The 26,854-nt window shown below is 44.1% G+C and overlaps 2 protein-coding genes across 5 annotated transcripts in view; both read left to right on the top strand.

The window, feature by feature from the left end:
- Positions 1-518: 518 nt before the first annotated feature.
- Positions 519-1,618, top strand: LOC120948702 (uncharacterized). The gene is made up of 2 exons (XM_040365333.2): positions 519-819; positions 894-1,618. Exons 1-2 carry the CDS (start codon positions 617-619, stop codon positions 1,075-1,077), a joined length of 387 nt encoding a protein of 128 aa, XP_040221267.1. The 5' UTR covers positions 519-616; the 3' UTR covers positions 1,078-1,618.
- A 1,788-nt stretch (positions 1,619-3,406) lies between these two features.
- LOC120948701 (band 7 protein AGAP004871-like) overlaps positions 3,407-26,854 on the top strand; it is a 29,551-nt gene continuing 6,103 nt past the window's right edge. Inside the window, exons 1-2 of one of the 4 annotated variants that reach the window (XM_040365326.2) lie at positions 14,452-15,107; positions 16,605-16,676. In XM_040365326.2, coding sequence (XP_040221260.2) covers positions 15,008-15,107; positions 16,605-16,676 — 172 coding nt within the window. In that variant the 5' untranslated portion in view covers positions 14,452-15,007. Of the gene's footprint in view, positions 3,871-14,451; positions 15,108-16,604; positions 16,677-18,320; positions 18,621-26,854 lie in introns of those variants that run through there. The other 3 variants (XM_040365325.2, XM_040365327.2, XM_040365328.2) reach the window with 3 other exon arrangements.

The following is a 26,854-nucleotide window of genomic DNA, read 5'->3' as shown; positions in this document are numbered from 1 at the left end:
ACAGTTAGTTTCAATTGCAGTTCTCAAAAGGCTTAAAATTCTTTCGCAAAAATAATGGTGTGATAGTTAGTTGATGAATGAAAACAACACACCATAATCTCACTAGTTGGGACTTATTTTAGATGGGTGCGAACTTGCTAATTGACACGCAATCGTATCACAACCAGTGAGATCATTCTGCTTTGAAATTTCCCATGCTATAGGTTGCTTTTAACCGTAATTTTTAAATGAAACACAAGCATTTTCACAACGAGATGTCGCTAGTGTCGCACCCTTCGAAAACGTGGTTGTTTCGAAGCGCAGTTTGTGCGTGTCCTCAATTGAGACAACTTATGTAGTCTGTATGAGTGAAAGTTTTACTTTGTTTTATTTAAACCAAATTTTACAGCAATTTATAATTATTCAACTTGCTTGCGCATTGCGCAAATCAAACATATGCTCACCCTGTATACGCAATTTATCAGATCAAGATGACCACTTACATCCCACTGTGAATTATTGACAGTTCTCTATTTGGTAAACAAAATCCCAAGCAGTATCAACAACGCTGCTGCTCGCAAGTGCAACAAACTAGCCGGAGCAAAAACCATTAACTACCAATTAAAAATAGCGCACCATGTCCGAGGACGAAAACTGGTCCGTAAGCTGCTTCGAGGCAACTGACTGGATGCCCTCACCGGAAGAGCTCGAAAATGCTTACTGTGCGCTCGAGAAGGGCACGTACACGCTCGAGCTAAACTGGAAGTGTCCTGGGCGGAGGGCACCATCGCCAGCGAAAAAAGACGAACCCAAAGTGACGGAAACAGTTGACAAGGAGGCGTAAGTACAAGCCCGACGTAATGTCTACCAAGCCGCGTCTTCCAAAACTAACCAACTACCCATTCCAAACGCAGTGCGGCTAAGAACAAAGAGTTCGACTTCATGGATGACGTTGCCCTGCCGCAGATGCGTGTGCGCGGCCAAACGAGCGGTCCGAAGGGGTCGGCCAAAAAGAAGACTACCAACTTTGCCGGCGTGCTGGACCACATGAAGAAGCACGGCCGGCTAACACAGTCCAAGGATAGCTCGGGAACATAAACTCGTACACCCGCCGCATTTGTGCTATGTGTGTAAGTGTGTTCCTTTCCTTCGCTTTGCTATCGTGATTCGGGTCGATTTGGTCGATATTTTTAAAAACTAAATTTATGTGCCCCTACCCCAATCGAAGATATTTGCGCGCGCCCATGTGGTCGCAACCTGGTGAACCGCGTCAATCATCTACCATCATTTGGTGTAGTCAATAACGGGAGGCGGGAGACGAGAGGAAAGGGGGCAGGGAAGGTCAACGAGGGACAAATTAATAGATCGATCGACCGTTAAACGACAGTAAACAGTTTATAAATAACATTTTACGATGAAGGTTTTACCCGTCGCTGCCAAACGCTTGCTGGCAGGAAGAGCAAACAGGGTTGATGGAGGTCCCCTATATGCGGCTAGCAGGTGTTCCCATAATTCAAAATTTGCGCGACCATATTTTACGAAGCAAGGGAGCAGACAACTCAGCCGATAGGAAGTAATCCCAGCTTTGATTGTATATATTTTTTGTATTAAAAAATGAAACAAATCTATTCAAATGTAACCCAAAACCCCTGCACATCATGGGGAATGTAAAATACTCACTATCCGAAACAATGTAAATATGATTCCCCGTCATAACGATAGCGTAACGACACACACACCTAACCCAAGGTGTGCCATTCCGTGCAAGTGTAAGCGAAACTGGTCACTGACGGGCCACCTTGAGCTAACGCCACCCGAGCCCCTCCACCATACGATATGAGCATCGACTGGCAGCGGTCCAACAATCATTAGGCAACATTCCTCCCAAATCGCATCACGCGTCATGTATTCGTGGTCAGGAAATGTGTTTCAAAGTTACGCCCCGCGCCCAAGGGATGCCTACCTACCAGACAGGAATCGCCGGCCGGAGGAGTTAAGATTTCCTTTTCGTGATTTTTAACGTATCAAGCAGCACGAATAATTGCTCGCAAACCTCCGTTCGGTGGACAGTGTGATGGATTGAAGGCAAATAGAAGATTTCTAACTATACAGTGAGTAACTCAAGCAACTCAACCAACCATCACATCCATCACATTCCCGCGCAACATCCCGTGTGTGGTTTTTGTTTTGGGGCGCACGAAGCTTACCGGTGCGGAACACACCGGGCCCGTGCCGTTTTCTTCAACAAAATTTCGTAGGATATTCTGTACATTCTTCGCAATGTACAATGGAGATTAACCTGGGCGAGATTGGTGGGCGAATAGGGTGGGTTGTGTTGGGGCGGCAGAGTGGGTAGTCGTAGTCCGGCTGCACAAATCCAAAACCGCGCTAAACGCATCAGAAATGTAAACACAGAATCTCGTTTGCCCCGATCGACACCCATAACCGATCGCCGACCACCACTAGCACCGACGAGGGGCAAAAGTAAACTTTGCCTTAAAGGTGCGAGGTAAATCTAGCAACGGGTAGTACCGGCCCCACCCCGGCCCCAGCATCGTGTGCCCAGTGAATCGGGGTTGCGTAGTTCATTTGTTAAACTATTCAATTCAAGAATAGAATTCGATGGAATTGAAATTTCCAATCAATCGGGGGAGTTCCTTGCCCCATTTTCCTCCCTTGGTTTTCGTGATCGTGATCTCAATCAATCGTGCCGAAGACAATCGAACCATTAATTTTCCGCCGAAGCTAGGAGGGAGCGCAATATACTGACTGGGTCGTTGCGTCGGTGGACCAAGTAAAAGAGTCCGAGTTTGGGTTTGGGAAATTATTACACCAATATTTACACCCGTCCCAAGGAGAAGGAAGCTAAACAGAAAAACTTAAGGCGAGTTTATATACACATTGGAGCGCGCCCGAGAACTAGCGAGAACGGTTGCCCGCTGGAGCAGTCACATCGGAATCGGGAAGATAAAAACTGCTCTCAGATCTTGCCACGCGGTTGAATAAACAGTGTCCAGTCGGTAAATTGCAGCTGTTTAGACCACAAGCACCGCAAGCAAGGCAAGCTCAGGTGCGTACCGGGACTGACTGCTGATACTTCTGTGATCTTGCAGACCGCTCGTGGACAAGCTGGGCCGTGTCTGAGCGGCAGCTTCCAGCAAAAAGAAAAAGATCGCACCAGAAACACCGACCAGGATAAGAGGATCAAAGTGAGGATTGGATCGAAACGACGGTTCCGTTTTTGCCCATCGGTCCCCGATCTACGCTGCACCGTTGGGTCTCGCGTGAGCTCAAAGGAAGGAAATTACGGTGTCTCGTGCTACTTTGCCGTGCCGTGGTGTGCCTCACCACACACTGCTCGCAGCCGTGTCCCAGGCCGTGTGCTTCTGGTGCGTGTTCGTGCCAGCTGCGCCACCGTTTCGCGCATCAGTACATCATAACGCTTCGGTACGGGCGGACTGCTGTTCGCGCTAGTGGCGCGCTTTCACCGTCAGCGCGCGTAACTGTGCTACACCGGTGCGTGTTTTTTGGCGTGCGACTGCGGCAAACGAACGGTGTGCTTGCTGGCGGAATTGTTGTCCGTAACTGGAACAGGCTAGTGTTGCGGTACAGTGAATTGTGCTTCCGCCAAGATGGATTGGGGTGAAAGAACGATCGTCGATGATCAGCAAAGTGTCGATGGGTTGCGAGCTGCCGACCTGCGCCACGAGCCACCGGCACATCAGCAGCAGCATCTGCTGCAGCAACCGCTACAGCAGCCCCTGCTGCAACCGGTACAGCAGCTGCACACGTACATGCCCCAGTCGACGACACCGTCGCAACTGCCGCCGCCACACCACAGCCCGCTCTCGCTGGCCATACCGATATCCGATGCGTTGCGCCATCGAACAGGTAAGCTTCTGTACAGGGAAAACGTGATCGTGGGGCGTGTGTTTTTTTACAGCAAAGAGTGTTACAAACTGAAAGATGAAGATGATTAAACTGTTGCCGTTTTCATGCGATATTATCTCCTCTGAAGATATCTGTAGCTTTACAGTAAAAGTGTACAAAATCCAGCAATCGCGATCACCACAAAACCCGAACGGAATGAAGCAATGCATCCGTTAATTCTTCACACCTCATGGGGGAGGGGTTCCGGCAAAGGTTTCGCTTTGGCACCATCGTGCACCTCCCTCCCAATTCTTCTTACTCTTCCCCGCGTATTCGTTTGCTTCACTGTTCGCTTCGCGATCGATACGTTTCCCGCTGGCCACCAGCAGTAGGTATCTCTCATACCGATCAACGACGGCGTGGAGAAGGCGTGTGGGTTAGTTTATTTTTATTTTGTTAACCAATCGATTAATGTAAAAATAAACACAAATCACGCAAAAAACAACACACACTCGCACTCCTTCCGCAGTGAAACACGCAACGCATCTTTTGGCGCACGTACTGGTCGCCCTCGGGGTGGAGTTTTTGACCGGCAACACGGTGGTTGTGGGTTGGTTGGAAGGGCGCATAATGGGGAATGTCGGAGTGCGCATCCTACGGGGGAAAAAGTGTGTTGTTGCGTCTTAGCAAGAGCGTCTTAGTTACCGATTATTATGATTTTTCTTCCTTGTAACGCTTGTAAAAATCGGTTCATCGTGTGCGCGAATGAGTTTAAAATGTTTTTGGACTGTGGATGGGGTTTTCTTTTTGCACATTCTTTGGCATTTTTGTTGTTGTTGTTATTTTTTATTCTGTTGTGAGTAGGATGAACATGTTGTTCGCAGTACCGCCGTGTCCGAGTGTTTTGGTTCGGATCCATTAATGGATAACGGTGAAAGGTAAAACGGAAAACGGGAAACCTTTTAATTTTTTTTATAGGATCATGTTAGTGTCATTTTTAAAGACATTTTAACTAATTACTTTTAAAAACATTTTTTGCATTAAAATGTTATACTTTTTGTATGTTTTTTTCTGTAATTTGCTATTTTAATACTGTCGAATTAACTCTTTCTTTAAGGTGTGTTTTTAATTTAATCGAATAAGGTAGTAAAACTCTACCTTGAAATTAAATGTTAAATTTTGATGCATATTTCAACATTACGTGATGCTTATGTCATAAAGAAAAACAAAAAAAAATATATATATATATAAATCGATTAAAGTTTTCAACTAACATTTCATTCGTTTCACGCTAAGCTTTCTTGTTTAGTTAAAAAAAAAGAAAATAAAGTGGAACTTATGATCCTGCGGACAAAATTTATGTATAAGCAGCAGGATTCGCATTATACGTCTTTATTCTCTAGTGGCCGTAATAAGAGTGCTCATCGAAAAGCTTGCTTATGTAAATCAACTGACATTTCATCGTTGTCTGTCATAACCATAATGGTCATAATAAGGTTTGACAAAATATAATAAATAAATAAATTATACCACTTATAACCATATCCTTTACCAAAGTCAAATCAACATAAATGCTGAAGCCCGCGCTTTCATAGTTACACTGTTTTAAACCATTTTCCTAACAAGAAAGCTGATAATTTGAAACGTTTCTACTTGCTTTGCTGTGCCTTTTGGTCACTCAAAAACAGCCAAAAAATGTTTAAACACTATTTTAAATCTAATAAAACGAAACATGTAAACACAACATGCACGCTTATTAAAAGCAAATACCGGTGCGAGATAATTAAATTATGTTCACCCAATATTTCAACCGACAACTTTCACGGGAAGGGGACGTTTAACATTCTCACCCGGGTCCCACCACCAACAGCAACAATAGGAAGTCTGTTCGTTTGTGTTGGCACCAGCATTCTTTCCCTCTCACCTCGCTGTCGTTCGTCGTCCGCATTCCGATCGTATGGCGATCGTTGGCCAGGGGGGGGGAGCAAAAAAACCTGGACACACACACACCAGGGTGTTGTTTTTTGTGTCTCGCACGCAATTTTTGAAAACGATCGTGACGTGACAAAGCACACGTTTGCGCATAACAGGATGTCCTGCTGGGTGTGCTCATAAATCAGACCCGAGCCGAACCGAAAGGAACCAAGCGCGCGGTCCATCGTCGCCGACAGGCCCCAGCGATAGTTTATTTTCGTTCGACCAAAGCCCTGAGTCTACCGGCACAAAGCGGCATTGTTGGGGCCTAGGTCGAGTCAATTGGAGGAAAATATTTATGTTTTTTCGGGGGAGCGCAATGATCCACTGGCTGGCGGTGGAAAAATATTTACCCTAAACCGTTGCGGAAATATCGGTCGCTTTCGATCGTACCCGGCGAATGGATGAAGTGTTTGCAGCCACCGGGTTTGCTGTGTGATTTTGTATTGATGTGTGTACCGATGCAGCTCCCCGTGATGGAAAGAGCACCAGTTTACTAAGCAAGCAGCTTAAAAGATGCAAACGGCCATAAATAAAAGCATTAGCAGGTGAAGGCAATTATTACATTAGCATCAAATTGCCACCTCGTACCAACTCCATCGATTTAACGCTGTTGATTCGGCTCCATTCATTTCTGCTAGCATGCGCTCGTATCAACTTACACGTCATTCCCCCCCTTGAACGGTGTGACAATCGAACAACCAGCGTGTTCCGTTCCACCTCGAACCACTTCGCCGTACGATCCCGCAGGGCAATGGAATCATTCACGGATAATTTATAGCGGCGAGCATCTAGAGCGGGCGGAATATTATAAGGGAAGCATATTTTTAGAACTCACGCTCCACACTTTTCTCACGCCCGCCGTTTGGCGCTGCGCTTCCAACACGTGGCTGTAACGGATAATCACTGCACACACCGGTTTTAACAGCAAATTATGTGTTTCTTTTTTTCTTCTTAGCTCTTTCTTGTGCGGTGCTTTGGAGTGTAAAACAACACAAACACATCCACCTATACACACTGCACCTAACAAAAACAGAAGGAGTCCGGAGACCCACCCAAGAGTGGCCCATCTCCATCTCAATTTTAAAGCGCTGAACACTTGAACTTTCTCCCGTTTCGTTGCCTCTCCGCTTCGCACACTCCATTATTCCCATTCTGTGTGTGTATGTACGTGTGTGTGGTACGTTAAAAATCCATAAATTAAGTCACTAATTAGCTAAAAAGTAAGGGAAAAGAGGGAACTCGGACTGCTGCATCCCTTACTGTTTGCATGTTTTGGTCCAGCGAGCGAGAGAGCGAGAGATAATAAACAGTAAGGCGTTTGTGCAATAAATACTTCACTTGCGCCAAGCAAATCCAGACACCCAGTGAGCGTTCCAGCAACGGGCGCGTGAGCTTAAGAAAACAATTATACCCAGACTCAGGGCCGGAAAGGAGGCCATTTTCACGCCTTGGAGGGATCCCAGAGTATTGGTACCACTTTCCTCCCGTCTTGAGGGAGAGTTTAACTCCGAATGGAAACAGGCAACCGCACCACTGGCTGACTCATGCAGCCTGTGCCGTCCAGAACTTTCGCACCCAAGACAAAACTCTTCCCCATCTGGGCAGCTTAGCAAGCAGCGAGAAATGTAAAGAGTTTAGCAAGCTAAATAAATCACAGTGCAAGACACATTTGCTCGAAAGCTACTGGGCGTCTCCACCGAACGACGGCAGCGAATGGGAACACCTTCGAAATCGATCGCTTGCTTTTCCCCCGTCTTCCAAAATTAGTATATCGTTTTCACACAAACACACACACTTTATCTTCTTGGCCGGTTTTTGCTAGCTTTTTGTTCTTTTCCTTGCAATCTCTCCGATGAATGGTTGTTGGTTGTTCTTCTGCTCCAAAAATCACGAACGCCTTGTCGCCTCCTTTTTTCGTTCGTTCTCCCCCTCGGGAATGTATCGACACCGACGCCGCGCCCGTCATCGCGCCCGGACCGGAAATGATTGTTCAAACCCTGACCTCTTGATCTGCTGGTGATGGTTCTGCTTTTGCTCCCAGTGAGCTCGTGTCCGTTCTTTTTTTCGCACGATTTGTGTTTTCTCACTTTCACCCTCCCCAGTGCTCTGGTCCTTCCGTTCAGCCATAATTGATAGACAGAGCGCGCCACCAGCATCAAGGCGCGGTAATCGAACAGAGATCGGTTCGTTTCCGTTTCTCGATTCACGATGCTGTCGTCTGGGACGAAACGGTTGATGGGAGTTTTGTTCCCCTTTTTTCGGCGTAGCTTGCTGCCTTCATCTATTCCATTTTCTTAAAGCACAAAGCAACGAAACGATAAACGGTACGACGACACACGGTGGCGGCAGTTTGTCTGGGGCGCCGGATGGAGTTCAATTTTCTTGCGTTTTCGTGGCCAGAAGATGGGACGTCGGTCGAACCGATACGCCGACGGACGACATTGTTTCATTTTCACGGCGGGCGTGAGTTTTCTATCTGCTGGGTTAGTTGTGTTTTTTCCTTCCTTCCTTCCCTTTTTGTCCTTTGCCCTGTCGTTCGATGTGCCATGCCGTGCTCATCTGGTGCTCATCCATGAATGGGAAAAGTGTGTACGGGAGTAGCAGCACCATTGAAGTAGTAGGGCCGAACAAAAGTCAGTCGTCGGCGTGATGGTCATTGAAGTGTGAACCACTGTGGGGTGGAAAGGTTTTGTTGTTCGGAAGCTAAGGAGCAAAAAATGCGGCAAAGATTAGTTAGTTGATGGCAGCAGCAATTTCCGGCATTGTTTATGCCTTTTAGCATGGAAGCGGAGTGGATCGGGAATGCCTCCCCCGTCCGAAGGCTTCAGAGTTCATAACTGCACAAGCAGTTAACCCACTCGTTCGCGTGTCCCAACGCTTTTATGTTTGCTAAATTGACGACAACGGCCACGCTCTGCGTTCGGTGGCAAAATGTGTTTTTCGCAGTTTTGTTGGAATTTTTCAATACCGAAGAAACCGAATAATCGGTGAAATGCATTATCCCACCCCACCGGCTAGTTTATTGCCCTTCCGGGACCGACGCCGAGACCGATGCCGGATGATCCTACTTACAGCACAAAAACACATTTATTTTGCTCAAATAATCTCGCCCCCAGGAACTGATAGGAAAATTATGCATGCAAATGTGATCCTTTGCTCGTTGCGCTTTTTTTTGTTTTGTTCGTTTGCTTTCTCTGTCGCCGGGTCGAGATTGGAGAACAAACAAGCTCATAATGTTCGTTTTCTTAGTGGGTTTGGTGCGGAAAGAAGGTGGTCTAGCGTGTGTTTACAGAGCGTGTGCGATTTTTTAATTAAATACTTTTACATGACAATTGATTTCATTTCAATTCATTTTATAAGTGAATTGAAGTGTGATAATGTATTTTAAAACGTCCAAAATTTCATTTTATTGTATAAAAAATAAAACTAATTTCAAATTTAGCAACTTACATACCTTTTATGAACTTTCAGATAGAAAAATCGTTTCAATTTCCTTAAAATGTTGTCCATTTCAACCAACGCAAACACACTGTCTGTCTCAATCTTACACTTTGCGCTGCATAATTTCACTTCCACAAGATACTATGCTAAGTACAAAGTGAATGGGAATAATAATATAAAAATGCACCACACTTTTGTTGCTTGTCCTTTTCTCCCGCTTTGAAGTGGATGCCACACAGCAAGGGTAGGTGGATGTTGGGGCAGCGTACCACAGCGCGCCTGGTGTCGTTTGCCAAGGTTTTTACACAACCAAGCACCACCAGTGCTGGGGAAGGAAGAAATGCATAAAGATGCTACAGGATTAGCTGCAGCTGTTTCCCCCCTTTTTTTGTTGTTGTGACTGTTTCTTACTGTTTACCCTCCGACGTGGCTGGATGTCTTGGCAGGGGATTTCTGGGCTTAATACTAATTTAGTCGTTATCTGCAATGATTCAAATCGTACAGTGAGCTCTGGATTCCGCTCGCAAGCTGATGGTCGGGCGCATGCTTTGTGCTGTGCAATTTGCACTGAATGCACTTCTGTGCGTAATCTGCCAGAAGTTTTGTACGATATGTATGGTATGGGGATTAGTTCTTGAATGCATAGCTAAAGTGAATCCTTTATCTCAGTTTTGAAACCCTCAATAAATGGCTCAAACATTACACTACTTTACATGGTTAAAAAATATCTTAAATATTTTTGTAATGCACAAAAAGTTATTTTCCATCTTTCTTTACTTCAACATGCACTTTTTCATCAACTTTTCTTATCCTTCCTGTATCCTTTCTTTCTACACGAACGCGCCGAACTGCAAGTGGCTGGGCGTTTTTTTGGGCTGTGACGAGTGCACTCGACGAAGAAAAGCCAATCGCCCCTCGCAGTGAAGTGGAGTAGAAAATACTTCTTACGACGTGACACAAGATGTGTGTGTGTCTCTTTCACTGAAAAACCCCATCGCCTCCCATTTGCAACATTCGGTTGTGTTTTTTTTCGGCTAGTCGCACTGTGTCACTGTGCGTCGTTACAGCGATGCGACTCATTGGGCAGCGACTAGAACCTAGGGAAAGCGGAGACCGGATGAACGGTTTGTCTATCTTTCCTGGCGCTTCTGCATGCGCGTCTGTGTCTGGGGCCGGGTCTGGTGGTCGTGAATATGTTTTGACTAGCGAGCGAAAAACCATTCGATTTCTGATTTAATGGAAATGTGTGTCGCCGTCGTTGGAGATCTTCGTCGAATGCGCTGTGTGGTTCTTGAGATCGAGACTGGAGGAACTGCTACCCGGGTGGGTGGTGTAAGGGGCGCAGGGAATGTTTTTAAATCAAACAGTATTATGTTTTCCCATTACTACTGTTACTACCATTCGGTTCTCTACGTCTTCATTGATGTGGGCCATCGTCTAACGGGTGCTTTGATCTGATGACTTTAATGTGGCTGCTGACTTGCTGACTGCACTGCCACTAAAATCTCAAATATCAAATGGAGAAGGATGCTGGTTTCAAGTAGTTTATACTACGAATGTTAATAAACATTCATTGCTCCAATGTTGGCAGGAAAGTCAGCGCCGACTGAATACCATTGAATGGCACTCACGTTGATGAAATGAGCTTATGAAGATGTTTTATAAATTCATATTTCGTTACATTGAGTGCAATAATGTCAAAAAGACATGTGTTTGGATACGAAATTATTATTGATTTTTTCGATTTTCACAATATAAATTTAAGTTTAAATAAGCAAATAGATCTAGTTCCGCTACTGATTAAAAGAAATATTCGAAACACTCTGTTTATTTTACACCTACTCGAAATGTTTTGTTATACATGTTTAATGTTCAACCATTTCGGCATCAGCATCTCGACCCTTCCCTCAACGACAACTGCAATTTAGGAGGGTCACCAGCTAAAAAGCAAAGAAAGAAACTGAACAAAACTGAGCGTACAACAGTCATTACGTGACCCCAAATACCGACACCGTCGCACGATTGAAAAAAGTTGTAACATTGAATGGGGCAAGTCGTTAGAATGAAGGTAGTGCCATAAGTTACGCCAACTCGCCAGGATGCTGTCAAATGGAAACCGGCTACAGCATGCGTCACCTACCGCCACCTACCGGACACAATATCAGACACCCTCGGACACCGAATCTCAAGGGTTTCAACATAAATCTGTGTTTTAAACATGAGCAGAGACAATAGAAGACCACAGAAAAATGTGATTTTGTTTGTCATTCCTATGGGTTTTCCACAATTTCGATGTTTTCTTTGTATCTCCGTCAAGGATTACACTGTCATTGGTGTGCATAGTTTGGACATTTGCTGTGTCAAACCGTCTCAACGCAATTGCCGTTGGAAGATGTTGTGGATATGATTTTATTTTATATCTTGAAGTCAAATTGATATGTCTAACGCATACGACAAATATGGTTGCCACCGTTATGCTCCTTCAGCAATCAATAGTGTTGTAATGGTTTAGTAAAAATCACACACTCAAAAACCAACACGCACGCATCGTAACGTTTGTGGGCGACATTCATTCGCACGCCTGCCTCTATTGTGGTCCGAAGTCGTGTGTTTGCACTAAACAACAGCGTCCTGCTAAAGTAAACTATCCTGTCCGGCAAGCACCGAGCACACGGTACGGAGCCAACTCATCTACCACAGCTGTCAAAGACAACAGAAGCTGCATGGATTGCCGGCGGCCTGCTCAATATCTGCCTTTACCACGCGCACGGCCAGCGCCACAATGATTCTGCTCTAGTGTTCGGATCATCCATTCGTGAACAGAACCATGAGGAGTGTTGCCGTTATTACAGTAATGGATAAAAACAATCATCTTTATAAATTAATAGCTTTTATGTTTAATGTTTACCGTTGAATTGATTCATGCCGTATTTTATTAATATTTACTTTTATATTATTTTCTCAAATAATCTGTTTAGATCTGGCTGTTTAGACTGAAATAATAGAAAATGGGCTTATGTGACAAAAATTGGAATGTAGCTTTAGAATATTTCTAAATAACTAGTTTTATAAATATCTTAATTATAAATTAAGAAATTTTTAATGTATTTTTTATTTGAAATTATTATTCCACCGAAAATTATTAAACCGTTGTGAAATCGTCGAAGACATAAACATAACGGTAAAAAAAGGAAAAAAACTAGTGTACAATTTAGAATCATTAACCACTTGCTATTTTTTACGATCATATGCATGCTAATAATTTTTAGCTCGCTAATCGACTAAAAAGATCCCAAATAAAGCGCGTTCAACAAAATAAAACATTGGTGAAAGCTTGCATTTTTCCTGAAACATTGAGTATTTCTGACTTAATTTCAAGTGGTTTTTTTAAAGAACACCTTCTCAATTTTTTTAATGCAAATGAAAATATATCGAGTGATTTCGATCAAAACGAATAGATTTCTTAGCTAAACTCTTAGCAGTTTGTGCTCCACAAAGTAAGGCGAATTTCACGTTGTAAACCACTTAAACTGTATATGTTGATTGAAATCAAACAAATGTCGTTTATTCTCACGGTAAAGAGTAAAAAATATTGAGTTTTTTTTGTGAAAAAAAAAACACATTTTAGTCCACTGTTTAGTAATTAGAACAAAGAGGGCATCTCGATCCTTTGTCATTGCACAGCCCAAAGCCTCCTTTTTACATCGTGCCATCATTTTGAAAGTGTTTCGTTTACCACTGGCGTGCGGAAGCTGGCGCAACTTTGCTACTTATTTTGCCGAATTCCGGCTTGAATTAAGGACAAACGTGTAATTTTACAGCGTTTCGTATTGTCCTAAACACTATTTGATAGAAAAAAAAAACATCAATTTCAGGATTCTTTTTTGTCTATTTGAGTGTGTTGCAAAGCGTGCAATAATTGGATTTAAATAGTGCACAAATAGAAATTCAATTTCTATCTTTAATTTCTATCTTTCTTCTTTACTTTAATATAATTTAGATTTAAATAGTGCACTAAATGTTGATACAGGGTTTCCCAAGATTTATTGGTCATTTCCCATATTTTTTATTTTTTCTTTTTTTTAGCTCGTCTTGAGATTTATTCATTTCTATAGATTTTTAGTACGTTCCCATAATTTATTGTAACTCATAATTTTTCTATCTAAAATATAATGCACATATTATTTTTCCAACAATATTTATGTATACTAGACACACATAACATGAATATTGTACATCTCATACAATACTTTGAATGCTTCCTTAAGTGTGCAACAATTGGCAAATTACCCTATTATTTTCTCAACAAATAATGCATCTGTTTAAAAAAACTAAAAGCGTCGGTGACAAAATACACTTACACCTATTGTCCGAGTTACATGCGTATCAAGGATCGGTCTTAAAATAAGTGGTTCCGTTTTTCATTCATCACTGTAAAACTACGTTCCCCATGGAGCAATGGGTGTATAAATTTCAGGTATATGCTAAAGATTTCGCCCCTTGGTCGCAGTTCCGTCTACCCGAAGGACCACCATGCCCATGATACAATCTAATGAAGGGAGTTTTCCCTCAAATTTCTCTCCCCCTGCTCGACTGTGCGACATAAAAGAGTAAGCAGAATCATTCTCTTTCATACGGTGCCCCTCTTGTGTGTATCCCACTCTATCCACTTTCCACTCTCATTGAAGATATTGAGGGATGTGGGGGGAAATTCTAAAAAAAACCCACTAAAAAGAAACAAAACCCATTAACAAGTGCCCGGTTGGTAGGCGGGTTGGGGCGCCGGCCGAACGGCCGAAAAACAAAAGAATCTCCCGCACACGAAAGCATCGTAAAACAAGCGGACGCTGACTACGGCGCTGGTGGAAAATCGGCTGCCCGAGTGTAGAGTCGAGAGAGCCGTCGTGGCCGTCCACAGGCGTGCTCTCGCACCGTTGGGAAACGATGAAATACCATCGACCGAAGATTCGGTCCCATCCCGACTCGAAGATGGAAACACTTTACGCGGCACAGTGGTGGCGCTAGGAAAAAGTGTGCCAGGCGATAAAAGAGTAATGGTTTATTAGGTCGGGACGAGTTTCGGGAGAGCACCGGACACGGCTGACGAACCGCTGCTAGCGTAACAGCCACCACTGTAGCTGCCGCTGTTCGCGCTCTGGTCGCCTCGAGAGTACGGCTTCCTTGAGAGTCTCCTCGAACATCTCGAGACAGCGGGACAGCACGCGAATGCGCCGAGGCGCGAAAACCGATGACAATGCGAAGCGCCGCGTTCCGTTTGGTACGCCGACCCGATGCTGCTGATGCTGGGTGCGTGCGTACCGTGCCTATCAGAGGACACAGTCCTGTCAACGGAGTCACCGGTGCAAGATAACGAAGCGTGTGCTGCTGCTGCTGCTCGCTGCTCTCGTGTGCGCGTGATTTTGATCGTTCGTGCTTAAGTACTGTTCACTTGCGTTATTTGAAAGTTTGTTAACGAAAATACGTCCCCCTGTTAGCACTGCTCGTAAGTTGGTGTCGATCGTTTTGTGTAATTGTCAGTAGTGATCGGTAGGAAGTGGTTGCTTATAGCTACACCAAACGTAAAAGATGTTTTATTCGACACGATAAACGTACAAAACAGTTGCGTTGGCCTCGATCGATGATTGGTGGTGATCATACCGTGAAATTTCAGCTCCAATAACGTGAAATAGAACACAAATTCAACGAAAAAAATACTCATCAAAAACCACCCCCAGAAACGATGTATCACGCACAGCATTTGCAAACGCAGCAGCTACAACCACCAAACCAGCAGCATACCTCCCAGCAACAGCAAGATCAAGTGCGATGGAAAGTGAAAAGTACGTTCAATGTTCTTGCTCTCTCTCTCTCCTCCACACACTGTTTCTCTCCTACTCATCTAAAACATGCCCCATTTTATGAACGATTTTTGTGAGTTATGCTAATGAGTGTGCCACTATTTATATTACTAACACTACATCTTTTACCAAAAACCCTCTCTGAAAGCCTTTACAATGGAGGTGTGATTCGGTGTGAATTATTACAACAATCGACGGAAAGGCCAATGCAACCGGCCGTCGCTTCCCCCCACGCGTGTCCCCGACACAAGCTCGGAAAAATGGCAACCTGTTCCCAATTTGTATTGCTGTTAATTTTCCCCCGCCCGCACAGAGCGCGTGTACATCTTTCACCCGTACGCACGCACGCACGCATCATCATCATCGCTCTCTTCGATGAGGATCACCATTGTTTACTTCATTCACCAACCCGCGTGCGGCCCCCGTTTCCTGCCGCGTACCGAAATTTCGGGGAAGAAGAAAGAAAAAAATCCACACGAACTCTGTTTAGCACGGACAGGCACAAATCCGAAGAGTGCCGGCTCCCTTCCCCGGCTCGATCGGCTCTCGGTCGGAGGCAGATTAGTTCCACCCCTTCGGGGTCGCTCGCACCGCCCGCGATGCGTTTATGTTTACGCGAGCAGCATTCTTCTTTGCGTCGGGGTATGGTTTTATAAATAATCTTCTGCCGGATTTTGGTTCGCCGTTTGGGTACTTTCTGTCTTCTTCTTTTTTTGCACCACTCTCACACACACACACACATTCACACACGTCACACACCTCTTTACCTTAGTGATTGCACTTTCGTGGACGCTATTTTCGGGTGCGTTTGACGGTTATCAAAGATTTGAATATCTCTTACTAAGCGCACAAGAAACAGTAGAATGAGCTGTGATGCTGGCACGATTAAAGATTGTGTGTTTTTATTTTGTACCGCCACTGTCCCCTCAAACAAAGCGAAGACAAATGGGTCAAACTTTCCCTCTTCGTACCGGTGATTTATTCCCATTGTAGAGGAAAATTTTGTTAAATTAGATTGTCCTTCCTGTTGTCAACAATTTGGCGTTGAATGGCATCATGGATGAAGAAGATTAATACATTTTTTTTTGTTACGATTCAACATGCTCTTCATTAGACACGCTTGGTACGTATTCAAATGCAATAAAGTGCATCGAAAACTGCCACTTTTGCTTAAGTTGATTTCATTAATCTGCTTCCGCTTCGTCCCCGGGATGTGTGTACAGTTTTTAATCACTTAAAGCTGCTCCACTACCTGGTGGTGCTTCGATTGCAGCTACTCTTTCTCCCCTTGGAGGTGCATTTGGCTTTCCCGTTAACTCGCTAATGGCTTACGCTGGTAACCATGCTTAGCAAAAAGCAATATCAATTGTTTCGCCCATTTACTCATGCTGCCGTGGCTGCCACCCCGTACAAAAAAAAACTCCCCATTGAATGTAACGTAATACGCTGATACTAATGCAGCACACGAACCGTTCGCAGTTCCGATGCACTCTCCGCAGAGTACTTCCGAAGCGTCTCGCAAGCAACCCTACCCTCGGCCACAGTATTACGGTAAGTGTCGGTGGTTAGTGTTTGTGTGTGCGTGTGTTTGTATTTGTTGTGTGTATGTGGAGGCGAAACGCATGGTTGTTTACCACTTACACTGCTTGCACTATCAGACGTTGGAGCAAACAAAAAAATCGGGAAAGCACTTGCTTAGGCTGATAGCACCACACGCTGCACGCGCTGTAAACGCTTGGCGCTGATGTTGTGTCACGCCGTAACGGTTGATTCACTGGCTGCAGAGTGGTAGAGTAGACTGAGCCAAGTGATTCATCAAACAACCATCCATTAAAACAATAGAAAACGGGGATTTTGCTGCACCAGCTCCTGCAATTTATGTGTATACTAGGAAAACACACACGTCGTATCTTTGCTTATTTACGCTTGCATGTATTGGTGTCAATCGTGTCTTTTAGCAGAGCAATGTATTCCCGTTTTGTTAAGTTAATTTACTATTATGTTGGGTAATTATTTTTGCGCTGTATTTTTATTAAACATTTATTATTTTTTCGGGTTCTGTGTAGATATTTTCACAGCAAGAAATGTTTACACATGGCTAAGTAAAGCGTAAACAACTACAACATTGTCGAAGCCTCAATAGAGTAACCGACAATGTACACAATGTATAAAATAGAATCATTTAAAGTGGAGTTTACTGTATGGTGCCAAACTTTCTTTCAGTGGGTGCGTTTTATTTGGGGTATTTATGGTGTTTCAACTTTACTCTAAATAATAATTTTTATTTCCTGCTGAACAGCCAAAGCACAATTTCATGCATTTTAACACTGAAAAAAATCTGTTTAAAGCATTTATTATCTTTTTTTAACCATTATCAAACCCACGACAATGCTACGTTTTGTCCCTGGGCCATAAAGCCATCATTGCCGCAACACAAATGAATCAACACGCAAGCAGCCGAAAAATTCCATCACACGCATGTTGTATCGCATGCCGTAATTAATTATATACAGGGAGGGGTTACAATATTTACGGTCCCGCCAAAGACCAACCGGATAGTGAAAAAAAAATGGAAGCAACAACAAAAATCTCATCCCACATTCCCTCGCTTCACTATAAATAGGGATTTTCGATCTGATTGTTTTACGATCCGGCATGACAGTGAAAGCGGCGATGTGTGCCTACGTTTCATCCCTTTCGTCCAAAAGATAGCTTCACCATCTTAATCTAGCTGCGTCCGTTGTTTCTTTTTCGTTTTTTTTTTGTTTTTTGTTTTGTCATCTTCTAGCGGAAACGCCTATTATACCAACATTCGCAACACAGTTGAACATATTTACTCGTGCATGGATTATGGTCGGCGAAATTTGTAAATACATTTACCCGCTGGATTAAGCAAGTAGATTAAACGGATTTTAAACCCCACAGTTTCAAACGCGCATAACGCACACACCAACGCAACTCTTTGCGTGTGTAACGCACGCGTAATCACACACTGTGCTTACCACCCGTTGCCGTAGTAACGCCCCGGCAATAGTAACCACCGGCAGGTCTTATCTTACCTTCTCGAGAGACTAAACAGCAGGGAGCATGTGTTTGTGAACGTAGCCGACTACGGGTTTGGCCTCCTCGCCGGACCAAGGGGAAAAGGGGACCGGGCGATGTTGTCATTTGAATGAGTTCGATTAGACGGGAACCGGTCATACCGGTGAAGTCAGTACTCGTTAGCGGTTCCAACGAACCGGATCGTTTTGTGGCGCGTTCGTCTCGACGCACTGTTTACAACCGTTCGCGTTGGCCGTGTGTAGTGCCACCCACACGACTCGATTAGCTGGTGGAGGTGTGTGTGTGCGATTGGAGTTTGTTTTGCTTGCGATCGAGACAAACAGTGCGTTGAAGTGGTGTAAGCTGATGCAATGACCGCTGCACTGATGGAACCGACGCCCTCGACATCATCAGCTGCCGTTATCATAAACGATGATAAACGACGTACCAGTGGTAAGGCGAGCAATAACTGATAAATGTGCATTCTTTTCCAGTGGGAATGTAGATTAGAATGACAAAATATCGATCCAAAACGTCGATTGGACATGTATTTTAGATAAGAGACGTTTTCGTGTCGATTGCTTCACAAATTAATACCAAAAACAGATAGCAAACGACACGTAGCAAAAGGCTTGCTATCTGTTACCACAGCCGCTGCTGCATATTGTGCAATGTAAACCTCATGCACCAAAAGCGCGACGTTATTACTTCTGCAGAAGGGCATTTGCGCCAAGTGTTTACATTAAAACATAAACCGTCCTAATAGTTGCACCAGCAATCAAACTAGTTTCCGCTGCCTAGTTGATAGGCCATCAAAATATAATTACTCCATTGAAGCCATCCGTCATCGCAATACTGTTTACTATTCAGCACGCTGTGTAAGGGCATTGCAATCGAAACAGAGTGAGCGAGAGAGAGAGAGAGAGAGAGAGAGTAGGATGAAATAGAAATCATTCCCCAGTGTACCAACCCTTTTGGCCGGCTGCAGTTTGGCTGGAAGATTAAATAAACTATTTACACTGGCAAACCCTTCGCAAAACCACAGGCACGCAGTGTATAAGCAAATGGGAGAAAACATTTCCCATCCGACATTAAATATTATTCCATTTCCTGTCCTGGTTAGATCGGTTCGGCAGTATGATGGATTGATGTTAAAAAGCCATTTCAATTGTGTTTTCGTGATAGAGATACTAGGAGTGTGTTGCATTACTTAAACAAGCAATAACGATTTACGAAGTTTACGAATCTTTCAAAGTATCTTCCATTCATCCTTGACAATTAAGATTTGAAAATAACAGTGAGGAAATGGGCACTTAGAGAATGATTCTTTTTTGTAGTTTTTCTAAATATCATAGCCTGAAGCTGTTGGATGGTGGTGTAATTATTAATTATTAACATTGAAAACAGATCAAGTGCGATCTAATAGTCGTCCGTATTTGAAGCTTTCATTGCTCTTCTACATGCAGAACTATGCATTGGCATTCTACATGGGACCACACATTGGCAGGGGTCGAATAAGACCACAGAATCGTATCGGCTACCCTACCTTTTTTAAGGGATTGAGCGTTATGACGAATCTAGCACAGTTCTTCTTAGAGAATTTCATAAATAGTTAACGAACAAAAACATTAAAACAGTTTCAAACTAAAACATGAGAATAGTGCTACAACTTGAATCCAATGATTTCACAACTTCCAAGAAATTGACCTCATCACATGATGGTTATTTATTCATAAAATTTGATAATCGAACACAAACGCTGAGCGCATGATCTGGTGAGCGAGTGTCACCACGCGTGTTGTAGCATCATTTACCATGTTTAATAAGACTAAACACCTCGTACACTTTGAGTACACAATAATTGAAGTTTTTTTTTTTAAATAACATTTCAACAATTACAGTCGTTTGTTTTACATGTTTACATTCATTGAAATACGCGGTACTAGGCGTCCCCATATGTGATATTTTAGCTATAGTTATGTACAACGTTATAGTTAAGTACATTCTCGTTAAATTCAAGCTACCGCCACATTGTGTTGTATGTGGACTTGATGCACAAATATAAAACATGATCTACTATAAAAATTAGGAACAAGTCATTTTCCATCAAATTATTTACTATAATGGCAGCCGCTGCTGACAAAATTGCAAAATTCCACAAATCACGTGTTGCAAAATTCCAAAAATGCGTATTGCAATCTATTGATCAAAATTGCACAATGCAACTCACCTTTTAAAAAAGGGATTTCACTTCTGATTGTTGCTATATTGTTTAATTATGTGACATAAAATATCATTTACATGTTATTCATTAACATGTTCGTCCATCATTGTTTACTGCACGCTCTGCAAAATAACTCACCGATGAATCATCGGCACCAGCACCCGCATGATGCTTGACAGTGCAATGATGTGTGTATTGGTGTGGTCCAGCTCGTTTGAGGCCATTCGCTGTACACATCGGTGATGAAGCAAATTGTTTATTCTGACAAGATGATACACATTCATACACACATTGCACATATCAACCCATTACGCGTACGGCTCGTTTGCTATGAAATGTTTCCACGAAATCTTCGCCTAAGTAGTAGCAGGAAGAATTACACGTACTTTACCATACCAGCCCAACGAAGGGACAAGTGCCTTACGTAATGGCAATAAATGTGTAAGACGACTAGACGAGTCTCGTCATCTTTTTATGATTCCGCGCGTGTGTGGTGCATCATGTGTGCGTTTGGGCCACCCGCGAATTTCAGCCCCTTGCTCAGCGGCCCAAATGGTACAAATCTATCCCATGCCGAACCATCCAACCACGGTCAAACTGAAGCCAAAAGGGCATTAATCATCGGCTTTAGGCAAGGCGGGTGGAGTCCATTTGCATATTTCCGCCATTCGATGATTACACTCATCCGTGCATGCGTGTGTGTTAAAACGACGCACGTTTCAGACGCTCGTTGAAACGTCACAGTACAGCAATGCAAGCCATCAATGGGTGAACTTAGCAAAGAGTACATACATACAAGCTTTTCCACGGAAAAAAGGGAAAAAGTAATCCCTCTACCATGTAGAAAGCTCCATTTAGGAAGAGGAATGAAAGGAGCGGTCGCTCATCCGTACAATCCACACCGTCAGTTCCTGACGACGGAACGGCGGAACGGAAGCGATTCCGAGTCGAGCATCTGTTACCCTTACGCCCGCGTACGCGAGCGAACGTTAGGCGGGGAGGGCGAAATGGGCAATTTATTTTCCGCACTCGGACAAAATCTCAACAAATCCGGCGCTCCGTTCCGTTACTTCCCATACGCGCGCAGTCACATTCCATTACGTGAAATCGCGCCACTCATCCACTGATGGGTGTATGTGTTTGTGTGTGTGTGTGTGATTGTCCAGCATCAACGAAGCTCAGCTCAAATAAAAAAGGATTCCCAAGATATGTGCTGTATCATTTCGGCCGTGCCCCGGATTGAAACAATATTCCAAACGACGCACCACACGCACTGTCCCATCGGCCGCTCGCGCAGAAAGCATTCACCAGCACGGCCGCCAGCAGGCTAATGGGCTTTGCTCGAAACTAATTTGGAAAATGTGCTGCGTGTGGGATACGATCATAAAGAGGATGAGTAGGGGAGGGGGAAGAGAAGAACCCCTTTTACTCACTTCTGTTTTGCTGTCGTTGTTTTTCTTTCGACTTTCTTCACATCACTTACTGTATCGAGATGGGATTTATTTTATTTCCAAAATGATACCGCAACGATACCGAGGCCACACTTGCCGGAAGGTCATTAGGGACCCCCCCACGAAGCATCTTCCACGTCGGAGTGCACAACCTCTTTCTCTTTGCCTGCTGGTTAACCCTTTACGGCTGCTTGCCGGTGACTAATGGTACCTTAATAAATCTTTATTCAAATAGCCTTTCCACCCGACCGATGTCTGTATTGAATACGGTGATATAGAACACAATTCCCCCCTCCCCCCTCCTCCTGGGCAACACTTAAATGAATGAGAAACTTGGGCCCAATACAAACAAACCAAACGTAATAAGCGGAAAGCGCGCTTTCCCACGCGAAGAAGTTATTAGCAGGGTGACAAATCGGCCCCGGCAAGAAAGGGGAGGGGAGGGCGATTCACCCGGAAGAATGAATTTTCAGTTCATATTTTTTAACCCCACTGCTCGTTCATCATCATATGTGTGTGTGTGTGTGTGTGTGTGTCGCACCATAACGGCACAAAGGCGCCCGATACAAACTCCAATGCCACCACTTCCAACCAAATCGCCTGCACCAGACCCACTCGTTCTGCTCGGTGTGCTCATTTATCATCTTCGCTTAATGACCCACTGTCGTGGCGCTTGCGTGGGGATGGGTGCGTCGAGCCGCGTACTACCACTTGTTGAGCACGATCGGCCAAACGGCATGTCAAACGCGGGACATGGCCCTCCGACTATACGCAACCGTTCGCGCAACCATTTGCTGCGAACAAAGTTTTCACCGCATTACCGACCGACCATGCGGGCAAAGGAAAACGATCGAAGTGAGCTGTGAAAATGGTGTGTTTCACACCGAAACGCCGATTGGAAGCAAGCAACATTGCTTCAAAGTAAAAAGCGACCGGTGGAAGACAAAACGTTGCCGACGCCACCTGATTGGGAACGCCGTTTGGGGTGAAATGAAGGGATCATTCGTCGCATGCCGGTCCAGTTTGAAACAAAAAAAAAACCTCACATTGCCTTTTCCAATCACTTGCAAACGTGTCAAACGTGAGGGATCGTGGCACAAACTGGCCCGGCACGCACACACCGTTCGACGATGATGTACATCTGTCCGACCGGGGTCCGCCCCGGGAATGATGCTGTGCCGCAACGTGTTTCGTCTCGACGTAAATGGCGATTTGATGGTCGAGCAGATTTGAACGGTCCCACACCCGGCCGTCCGCTGACACGATCGCCGTTCATTCGACAGTTTATGCTTCGGGTCACGTTCCGTTAATCCCGGTTTGAAAATTCTTTCTGTAGTTCTGCGAGAGAACGGGAAGGAGGGGTTCGTTTTAAAACGCCGTAAGCGCTTCGCAAAGGGAATAAGAAATCAGCTCGCATCAGTTTCGCCCGCTAGCAACAGGGTAGCGATTATCTTATTCATGGGAAGGGGAGCATTTTTTTGTTGTATGCTTTGCAACCACTATCGAGAATGGAGAATGCATTGTTTATCGATTTTCGATTCGATTCGTTGTTTATTGTTGCTTTCTCAATTTCCTTTCCCAAGGCAAGTCCCAAAAAAACCCTTTCCCGAGCCTAAATCTAAACAAACCGCGTAGATGGCGCGACGTTTGATTGATAGTAAATTATTTATTGTCTTACCTAAATCGAACGCGTCGTGAAGGTCGAAAGGCCCTATAGGTGTTTGATGGATTGTTTGTGCAATTTCGCCTAAAAAGTGTGGCCGTATGGAATTTGTTTGCGGCTTTGAAATGGGTTTTAAAGTAAACAATTTTTGTGTGCACCATGTGTAGTGGAAGGTATAGGCATAGAAACGCTCGGCTAATGGGGTCGAAGGACGAAGTGTCCCACTGACTGGTCTAAATAGCTTCATTGTATTAATAAAGTAAGCTCCCATGCGTGTGTTGCGAACTAATCCCGCTTAATCTCACCCAATCTCGAGCTCGCCCTTCATGACACACATCTTCGGCTCAAGCCAGGGATTAGCTTGGTTCCGATTACATTCCTAACTGCTTCGCCGAAGCCACTTCCCTGTCAGTTGTATCGGGCAGTCGAGATCAATGTAACAAAACCCCACCCCAGCCAGGCTAACTAATCTGGGAAAGATCAAATCACCCCGACCCAACCCTTCCACAGTGGCGTGGTGGGACTGATGGTGCACCTTTAACGCACGTCGCGTCAATATTTGGACAACGTTGGAACGGGTCGGAATGCACACATCCCACCGCCTTCACACTCCCGTACGTCCACCCTACCAACTTACAGTGGCTCATTTAGTCCACGATTTATAAATATAATTAACACCCTTTCACCGGGGGACACCGTCCCTTCCTGTCCGATCGCGATCCGTGAACAGTCGTCGACCGATGATCATGTTGTTGCATTTTGCACGCAGCGCAGCGAATTGACTTTTTGACATTTCCACAAACCAACCAGAACGGTTTCTCACTCTCTCGCCTTGGTTTGGTCCACTTTTGCACGGCGTCTGAAAGGAAAAGATACACCACACGACGACGACGGGTTTGGTCGCCAGGCTGTCATCAAAGCGCAATCTTCCGGGGTAGCATCTTGGCCAAACTCACTCCCCGGCAAAACCAACCACCGACAAAAAAAAGAAACCTCCGCCCGTGCTGAAGCTCATCAGACTGTGGACAGACTATCGTCGTCGTCGCCGTCGCCGGGTTTTTATCACGATCGTGGGTTTTTCGGATGGGCTACATTCGCACTAGTGGCTAAAGAATCCAAGACCTGTCTGGTCGGCACACAAAGCACCAAAAACGGACCCCCGGAAACATACCCAACCAAGCCGAACGACTGGCACGAACTTAATTCGCCAAATAAACTGTGCTTATCAGCCAGAGAATGGAAGCGAAATAGAGCGATAGATCGTAGTTTCTATTTCTTCTGAATGTGTGTTTCTGTGTTGTCGTGGGCTTGGTTTAAGAATGTCACATCAGCAGAGATTAAGACGTGACATGAGAGTGGGTAGGATGCTGCATTTATGTTCCTGCTTGTTTTCGGGGCGGCATTTCCGTGCTCGCTCGCTGATGAGATGTAAAGTTCGTTATCAATAAACAACTTCCGAAATGGCCCCTTAAATTTGTAACACAAAATCCAACTTCAAAGATGGGGAAGGTTTTTCAATCAAACCCTTCGCTTGGTCGCTTGAATGTGTTTACAATCAATTAAGGGACGGCGACTGTACCCGAACGGAGACTGTAAATCAGGCATACCGAGACAGATCACACTGCATCGCGGTGGATTTATTCCCCTGTCCAATAAAAGCCACCATACTTAAACCGAACTGAAGTCATCAAATTTAAAGGGGAAAATTCATTCGTTTAGTGCTCTTCTAGTTCGCTCTTTAATGTGCTGCTGGCATTACCAATTGTTAAGATCCGATTTGCTAGCTTCATCGTCTTATGCACACGGAACAGGATGATCGTTTAGTTTTATTACCATTAATCGCCGCCCCTCGACGCAGCATTTTTGTCACAGTCTTGTCTTTTTCTTTCCACCCTACTTCTACTCATCAGTAATAGTGCTGTGGAAATTGGATACGACATCACCGAGTGTCTCCGGCGCGCGGTACACGTTGTTGCGGTCTCATTGTGAGGTTTTTTATTGTGCACGTTTTTCCCACCCTCACACACACACACAGCAAGGGACATCATTAATGCTTTTGGATGGAATGTGAAATCAAAAGAACACACAGACTAAACGTGGGCTGCGGAAGAAGGGATGATGTCGTTTGCAAACCCCACCCCCCCACGGTGGTGGTCAAGTACATGGCTCAAGAATGTTGCTCGTTCTGTGCGGCTCAAGATGGATTGCTTTCAATAGACGCCATGCATGTGACGGCCGCCCGGGCAGAGATTTAGATCCCGTGCCGTCAAGCTAGCCAGATAGATAAGGGAAATGAGTTTTAACTGATTCATTTTTACTGCCTAGGCCAGTTTGTTTATGTACCGGGTTTGTACGATAACGATGCGTTTGTTCGCTCTTAAACGCTCTTCTACATTCGGGTTCGGTTTGACAAATAAATGGACTGTTTGGGTGGATTAGCGCCTTCAAGGCGCCCTAATTTTACGGTGTTATTCGCTTAAATATTGTTGCTTCACAGCGCACAAATTGGGCGGGTTTACACATACATAACCCCGTCAAATTTGATGCTTAATAGAGGGGTTCAGGTTCAAGATAAGATAAATTAGAGAGTGGGGAGAGGGTTAATGCGTTGGTCAGCAAAGACAATGGGATACAGATACAGATTTGAGAGCTGTGTTTATCAATCAGCGCCTATTGTATTCTGCTATCATCACAGGCAGATTACAGCTGCATTTACGGTAACGTGTTTTCACAACAACGAGAGCTTAAAAAAACAGCTCGAACTGTTTTTTAGGAATTAAAACATATCGATATTTTGTCACAGGTTTCCACTCGTGGCACAATCGAATTCTTACGCAACGATTCCGACACATTTAAATGCAATTTCTTCTTCTTCTTTAATTTATTAAATATAACACGGCTTTTACAAAGTTTCTCAAAGGTTTTTGGTTCCATAATCGAATGGCGCATTGCATGTAAAAAAAGGAGTTATCTAAAAACTCTCCGGTAAACAACCAAAAAATCACGTTAAACCTGACAATAACGACAATCAACAGGTACAACTTATATTTTCCTAATTTTTACATCATAAACTGGACTATCTGACTATTATTATTATTAACTATTATTTTTTTATAAATTTCAATATGTTTAATTCTTTTTTCAAAACTAAAATGCTGCATAAATATTTGTTTCCAAATTACCTTCAACAACCTTATTAACGTTATATGTAAGTTCAAACGTGATAGTTTAAGTTGCAGTTTAGAAGTAATCGGGATGTATTAGAATTCAGAGGAAAAAATACAAGAAATATCGCAAAAGTCGTGTTCTTTTCACAGTCACTCGTCCATAGAGTAGAGTTATTAGTTCC

Source organism: Anopheles coluzzii, chromosome 2 (assembly GCF_943734685.1).
Source record: "Anopheles coluzzii chromosome 2, AcolN3, whole genome shotgun sequence".
Lineage (NCBI taxonomy): Eukaryota > Metazoa > Arthropoda > Insecta > Diptera > Culicidae > Anopheles > Anopheles coluzzii.
The sequence above is the reverse complement of the archived record's forward strand: the minus strand, read 5'-3'. Positions and strand labels throughout refer to the sequence as shown.

Coding starts and splice junctions, on each gene's coding strand:
- LOC120948702 (XM_040365333.2), top strand. CDS start 617: ATGTCCGAGGACGAAAACTGGTCCGTAAGCTGCTTCGAGGCAACTGAC. Junction 820..893: donor GAAACAGTTGACAAGGAGGC/GTAAGTACAAGC, acceptor TTCCAAACGCAG/TGCGGCTAAGAACAAAGAGT.